Source organism: Gossypium hirsutum, chromosome D05 (assembly GCF_007990345.1).
Source record: "Gossypium hirsutum isolate 1008001.06 chromosome D05, Gossypium_hirsutum_v2.1, whole genome shotgun sequence".
In the NCBI taxonomy this organism is placed as follows: domain Eukaryota; kingdom Viridiplantae; phylum Streptophyta; class Magnoliopsida; order Malvales; family Malvaceae; genus Gossypium; species Gossypium hirsutum.
Window position 1 is genome coordinate 28,700,809 of NC_053441.1, and position 7,469 is coordinate 28,708,277.

A 7,469-nucleotide genomic window follows, 5' to 3' on the forward strand; every position below is an offset into this window, starting at 1 on the left:
AAGTTGAATCGATTTGGCACTAATTTGATGATTTCATCGCCGTGTAGGGATGAATATCATTGATTCGTGTTAAATACGGTACTTCTTAAAAAAATCGTGTTTCAAAAAATTTTCGTGTTTTCAAAAAAATTTCTCGTATTTCAAAAATTCCTTGTTTTCAAAAAAAAAAATTTCGTGTCTTCAAAAATCTTCGTGTTTTCAAAATTCCAGTGTTTCAAAAATTTTTGTGTTTTTTAAAAAAAAAGAAAATTTTTCGTATTTTCAAAAATCCTCATGTTTTCAAAAATTCAGGTGTTTTAAAAACTTTCATGTTTTCAAAAATTTCGATGATCAAAAAAAATTTCGTGTTTTTCAAAAAATTTCGTGTTTCAAAAATTTTCATGTTTTCAAAAATTCCCTGTTTTAAAAATTTCCGTGTTTTCAAAAATTTTCGTGTTTTTATGAATTTTCGTGTCTCTAAAATTCTCGTGTTTTAAAATTTTTTCGTGTTTTCAAAAAAATAATTATTTCAAAAATTTTCGTGTTAAAAAAAAATTCTAGTATTTTGATCGAATCGCGATTAACTATTAAATTGAACTTGTATTTTTGAAAATTAAGACAACGCGCGTTTAACAAGATACCAATTTTGGGCGTCGCGAGGGTTCTAATACCTTCCTCGCGCGTAACCGACTCCCGAACTCGAATTTTCTCTGGATTTTTACGTAGACATAAAATTACCTCTTTTTTAGAAAAGTTTAAAAATAAATTTTTCTTCTAAAAAGAGAATTTTATTAGGTGTCCGATCACACCTAGGAAAAAAGATCGGTGGCGACTCCTTTTTCAAATAAATCGAGACACTATTTTCAAATTTTCAATAATTACTTCGACTAGCACCCGTGCCAAAATTTTTAGGTCGCTACAGCTGGCGACCCCACTTGGGAGTTTTTTTTCGAGAGTCGAGTCTGATGTTAAACGCATGTTGTCAAAATTTTCAAAATTTCTTGTTCAAATTAATTTTTAATCGTGATCCTTGAATCTTGTTTTGAAAAGTCATGCATTTGCATTCGGCTTTTAAATTAATAATTTTCTAACGTGTTTTATTTTTCTATTTTTTTTAGCTCTAAGTTTTACGTTTTTTTAGTTTTTTTTAGTGAAAATAAAAAATAAAAAGGTTTGTGAGTTTCTCCCCACACATCATGCACTTGCATTCTTGCATAACATGAGCTCTCTACCCGGGCTCCGTCCGTTTAAGTGGAAGTAAACGCTACGCCTTCGTGAGTTAACTCGTCCCTCCGTACAGGCTAGTGAATTACTTCCGGGTTACATATGACTTATGCTTTTGTGAGTTAACTTGTCCCTCCACATAGGCATAAGTAAATGTAATCCCTCGGATTGAGCTCGCAAGCCCATGACGGGCATCAACCGAGGCTCCGTACTAACCTTAGTAGGTGACAGTATGGACAATTCGAGTACCTCTCTAGACCCGAAACCACATATAGTGAACCATACGAGCCACCCAATTAGAGCCATGCCGAGCCTCCGTCCGTTGAATAGTCACCAAAATAAGTACACGGGAGAAACACCTCTTACCTTTCGTTTCTTTCACATTTACACTTACTTGCAAATGAATCGGGTCTGTTTAATAAATGGGGTCGGATAGATTGTTTAATGGTATGTGGGGTAGGTTTTTGTAAAGCATGTTGGGGCAAAACAAAAAAAATGTGGGTCTGTTCCACCAAATTGCATGATTGAATAGCTTAATTTGTTAAATTTTCCATAGTCTTTATTTTTCTTTTTCCTTCTGTTTATATCTGTTGTGATCTCTAACCAAGGTTATTCGTTCTTCATTTTATTTTTCATCATGCATCGTAGACATCTCATTAGGAAGGTGTTGATTAGAGATTGGTTGCCAAAAACGGGTTTCTGATGGAGGAGTCAATTACACGAGTAATCGAGAAAAATGCTGTAGCCCGAGATTGGTCTTTGAAGACTCAAAAAGTAAAATGGGGCAGTTTAAAGGAAAGATACACCTCTGATCTTCCCGAGCGTGTGACTTCGAATGTTCGTCAGAACGATCTCGAAGACTTGAATAGGATTTGGAAACAGTAGGACTCAGATACTAGAGGCATTTTCACTGAAAAGTATAGGGATATAGCTCACTTGATAGCAATCAATGTGAACGAGCAGTTGATCCAAGCCATGGTTCGATTCTGGGACCCAGCCTATCAGTTTTTCACTTTCAATCAGGAAGATATGACTTCGACCATAGAAGAGTATGCCACTTTGCTTCGCATTGATAATGTGCAACTCAACAAGATATATGTGAAGGAGCCTAAACCAATGACCTTCAAGAAAAATCTAATGAAGTTGACGGGGATGACTGATACATGCGCTGAAAAACAGATAAAGAAGAAGAATGAAGTTAGTTGTGTTCCGTGGTTTTCTCTTCGGGAGTTAGTTCAGAATCATCCAGATACTTTGAGAAGGATAGATCTATTTGCCTTGGCTATTTACGGGCTGGTCGTCTTCCCGAAAGTTCTTGGGCATATTGAAGTTGCGGTTATGGATTTCTTCGAAAAGTTGAGCCAAAGAATCAACCCGGTCCCAACCATCTTGGCTGAGACTTTTAGATCTTTAAATGCTTGTAGGAGAAAAGGGGAAGGACGTTTTATCGGATGCGCTCAATTACTGAATGTTTGGATCTTTAGCCACTTTTGGAAGGTAGAGCGCACGCCTTTCCACCTGTTTTCGAAGATATTCGCTCCGTTGGAAGCACACCTTGAAAATGATTGGCCAAAGGATGTCACTAAACAACACTAGGTCTCAGTTTTTCAGAACCTCCGTGCCGAAGATATAACTTGGAGAGCACATTGGATTCGTCCCTCTGTCTTGTTATACAAGTGTGGAAACCAGGACTGGGTGCCTTTACTAGGATTATGGGGAGGAGTTGGATATGCTCCATTGATGGTTCAAAAACAGTTCGCTTCGCGACGGTTTGTACCAATTACCGATGGATTGGCACAATCGGAGTTTGCCTTTATGGGTGAGGGTTACATGAAAAAGGTTCGAGATACTGCGAATTCTTGGAGGCAAATCTACCTAATGGAATTGGCTCTCTATGCTGATACTATCACTGTAGGCTATGACATATGGAGACAACGACGAGTGAAGAGTCAAATAACCCCACAAATTGATGAAGTTTGCCAGAATCCGTTCTCAGAGGAAATCCCATCCGAGCTAGAAATTGCAAGACATGAATTTGAACATGAAAAAGCCAAACTGTTGCGAGATATTAGTTCTCTCCAGGAGGAAAACTACCAGTTGAAGATTGATGTCCAAATTGAAAAATCCAGAACCGAGAAAGTCCAAAAAGAAGTTGAAGTTACGAGAAAGGATTTAAGGGACCTTCATTTAGAAAATAAAAAATTAAGAGGCACTATAAGAAATAGTGGATTGGGCAAATCATCAGTAGAATGGAAGGAGGAACTAAGTAATATCAAAGGTGAGATGGAATTCTGGAAAGCCAAAACGAAGAAAGAAGAGGAAAGAGCTGCACGTGCTATGATAGAGTTGAGGAAGAAGAATGTTGAATACGAAACTGTGTCTGCAGAATTAACAGCTAGTCAGTCTGAGCATCAAGAGCTAAAAGGAAAAATTCGAAGTCTAGAAAGTACACTGCAAGCTCATCAGCAACATTTGGATGACCTCCTGAGAGCTTTAGAAGAGAAGAATGGTCAGCATGACAGAGACATTCGCGCCTATGAAAGAGCCCTCCAAGAAAAATATATGCATCTCGGCAGTTTGATCAATGAAATTCGTAAGGCGGCTGCGCATGTAGTACAATTATCAGATGAAGCGGAAGTTCTCAGATGCCAATACCCTCCTAGCCAAAGATCAAGCATATCGGACTTCCTGGAACGTATAAAGAAACAAGACGATGTGGCTAAGAAGTTTGTGTAACTGTTAAAACTAATATGGCAAAACTTTTTGTAACGGACTCTTTTGATAAATGAAACGCCCAAGTATGGGACCATTTTGGAATCAACACCTATATTTGCATATTTACGCATGATTAACATTCATTAGTTACTCATTCATTTATTCATTGCATGCTCATATCACCCTAATCATTCGCTAAGGTTAAAACCATCTAATCCACAGTTACTATACTACGAGTCTGGAATCACGTCACTCTTATAGGACGCGCTTAAGAGCTAGAGCTATGGATGCCGAACTCAATGAAAGGATGGAAAGGATGGAAAGAACCCAAAGAGAGTTGCAGGAACAATTGGCCAAGTCGCAACAAGAGGCGAGAGATTTGATGGTGAGATCTCGAGAGGAATCGCTCGAACAAAGGGATCAAATGGCCAAAATGATGGAAATGATGACGGCTTTGGTCAAAGGAAAGGGACCTATGCAGAGCCCTGATATCGTAGAACCGCCTCAGTCACGAGCTAATCAAGATCCACTTTATCCCCTGGGATTTACTCCACCTCATGCCCACACAATGCAAAGAGGATACCCCCAAAGAGAACCTACAGGCCTGGAACAACATCCTGCTCCATCTGTTCATTTAGGACAAGGAATGTTTGTATCGAACCCTGTGGCTAATCCTTCAGATCCAATTGTTCCAGACCTAGATGATCCTGTAGAAGTAGCAAGGCTGAGAATTGATAACGCTCAGGATAAGTATAGGATCCTGGAAGAGAGGATCAAGGTGGTAGAGGGTGCCGAAGTTTTCTCTGCTTTGAGTGCCAAAGAACTCAGTTTGGTACCTGATCTGGTCCTACCCCCAAAATTTAAGGCACTTGATTTTGAGAAGTATGATGGAACAAGATGTCCAAAGGCGCATCTGATCATGTTTTGCAGAAAGATGACTGGTTATGTAAATGATGATAAATTGTTGGTACATTGCTTTCAAGATAGTTTCGTTGGCTCAGCTCTTCGATGGTATAATCAGCTCAGTAGAGAAAGAATCCGATCATGGAAGGATTTGGCATCAGCATTCTATGAGCAATATAGGCACGTATCGGATATGGTGCCTGATCGACTAACTTTACAAATGATGGAAAATAAACCGACAGAGACTTTTCGACAATATGCACAAAGATGGAGGGATATCTCTGCTCAGGTGGAGCCCCCGTTAACTAAGACAGAGATAACGGTCCTCTTTATCAATACTCTGAAAGCACCGTTTTATGATAAATTGGTAGGAAGTGCCACAAAGGACTTTGCGGATATTGTAATATTCGGGGAGCTTATTGAAAATGCCGTTAAGAGTGAGAGAATAGAGGGCCCCGAGAGTTCGAAGAGGGTAGTACCCGCAAAGAAAAAGGAGGCAGAGGCCCATATGGTTGGAACCGAGAGTCAATGTACCCCCAATTCGTACCCCACCCAATCACGACATCATTATCGCCCACCTTCAAACTTCTACTTTCCTCCTCAAGGTCCTTACTATCAAGCACCTCCGTCTTACCCCGTTTATGCCATGAATAACCAAAGACCATTCACCGTGTTCCCACCAAACACCGTGCCTACACAAACCCAACCCAAAAATGAACAAAGACCAGCCAGACCCAATTCCTGTATCATATGGAGAATTATACCCGAAGCTGTTAGAAAAACAATTAATATCTTCACATTATGTGGCACTCCTGAAGCCCCTATACCCGAAGTGGTATGATCCTAACGCTAGTTGTATGTATCACGTTGGGAATCAGGGACACTGTACAGAAAACTGTTTGGCCTTTAAAAAGAGGGTTCAAGGTTTCATCGATGCTGGCATTTTACGATTCGATGGTGTTAGCAATGTGACGAGAAATCCTCTTCCTAACCATATTGGTGGGAATGTAAATGCGGTGACAAATGAAGGCGATTGGCGAGCCAAGAGTTATGTCATCGAAGTAAGGACACCTTTACGGAAGGTTTGGGAGATGATGGTTGAAAAAGGCTTACTCTGCCTGTCTAATAGAATTATCAAAGAGAAAAGTAGAAAAGACCAATGTTTATATGATTTCCATGGCGTCGAAGGGCATGACATCCAGTCTTGTAAGGAATTTAGAAAGTTACTTCAGGACATGATGGATAACAATGAGGTCAAGGTCTTTGATAGGATAGAGGGGGCCGAAGAAGGAGAAATATGTGCCTCTGATAATCAATCGATGGCTTTCCCTTATAGCGTCGATAGACCTTTGGTGATTTATTACGAGGCAAAGAGGGAAGAAGTTAGTCAAGAAGTGAAACCAAGTTTGATAATCGAAGTACCTGCTCCTTTCTCTTACAAGGACAACAAGGCAGTGCCGTGGAAGTATGATGTCAACATCGTTGTGCCTGAAGGTGAAAAGTCAAAAGTTATGAATGAAGATGTCAGTGGAGTAGGACATTTTAGTCGCAGTGGAAGGTGTTATTCACCCGAGACGGTTGAACCAAAGAAGAAAGTTGCTGGCCCGAGCCAAAAAGGAAAAGCACCAATGTATGAGGCTGAGGATGATGTTGAAACACAGCTTGAGCAAGAAGTTAAAAAGGCTGTGAATGAGGAGGAAGCACATGAGTTCTTAAAGTTTATTAAGCACAGTGAATATAGCGTTGTAGAATAATTAAACAATCACCGACCCGAATCTCAGTACTATCTCTATTGTTGAACTCGAAGCCATATCGAAACGTCTTGCTAAAAGTGTTAAATCAAGCTTATGTGGCGAACAATGTATCTGTGGAAAAGCTTGATAGGTGGGCAAATAATCTGAATGCAGATAATTTCATCTCTTTTAGTGACGATGAAATACCACAAAATGGTAGGGGCTCCGTAAAAGCATTGCACATCACAACCAATTGCAAGGGCTACATAGTACCAAATGTGCTCATCGACAATGGATCTGCACTTAATGTTATGCATTTGGCCACGCTTTCTAGGATGTCAGTTGATATGTCCTACCTGAGGCCTTGTTATTCTATAGTAAGGGCATTTGATGGGCCACGGTGAGAGGTCATGGGAAATATCGAAATTCCTTTGAAAGTGGGGCCATATAAATATGATATCGAGTTCCAGGTCATGGATATCACGCCTTCATACAATTGCCTCTTAGGAAAACCTTGGATCCATTCTGCTGGGGCAGTTCTTTCATCTCTCCATCAAAAAGTAAAGTTCATAATGGATGGTCGCTTGATTACTGTCGCTGGTGAGGACGACATCGTCGCATCCATTTCTACTGATGCACCCTACATCGAGATAAGCGAAGATGTTGTAGAATGTTCTTTTCGCTCCTTAGAATTTATTAATGCTGCATTTGTTGCTGAAGGGAATAAGATCCCCATTCCCAAACTGTCGAGGAATACCGATATGGGAATTAAGCTGACTGTGGGAAAAGGAGCTCGAGCGAGGAAAGGCTTGGAAAAATATCAACAAGGGATGGTTAGAACTTTGAAACCAACGCACCACAAGGGTCGATACGATTTGGGATTCAAGCCAGATATACATCAAAGAAGAAAACAAT

General features: G+C 40.0%; 1 protein-coding gene across 1 annotated transcript; it reads left to right on the top strand.

The window, feature by feature from the left end:
• The first annotated feature begins 4,201 nt into the window (after window positions 1-4,201).
• LOC107902558 (uncharacterized) lies at window positions 4,202-6,575 on the top strand. Its single transcript, XM_016828715.1, has 3 exons — window positions 4,202-4,303; window positions 4,388-5,656; window positions 5,700-6,575. The coding sequence occupies exons 1-3, from the start codon at window positions 4,202-4,204 to the stop codon at window positions 6,573-6,575; spliced, it is 2,247 nt and encodes a 748-aa protein (XP_016684204.1).
• Window positions 6,576-7,469: the final 894 nt, after the last annotated feature.

What these genes read in the sequence shown, in the direction of transcription:
- LOC107902558 (XM_016828715.1), top strand. Translation starts at nt 4,202, where the DNA reads ATGGATGCCGAACTCAATGAAAGGATGGAAAGGATGGAAAGAACCCAA. An exon ending in AAGAGGCGAGAGATTTGATG is followed by an intron (nt 4,304 to 4,387) that starts GTGAGATCTCGA and finishes GTCAAAGGAAAG; the next exon opens with GGACCTATGCAGAGCCCTGA. An exon ending in AAGCCCCTATACCCGAAGTG is followed by an intron (nt 5,657 to 5,699) that starts GTATGATCCTAA and finishes GTTGGGAATCAG; the next exon opens with GGACACTGTACAGAAAACTG.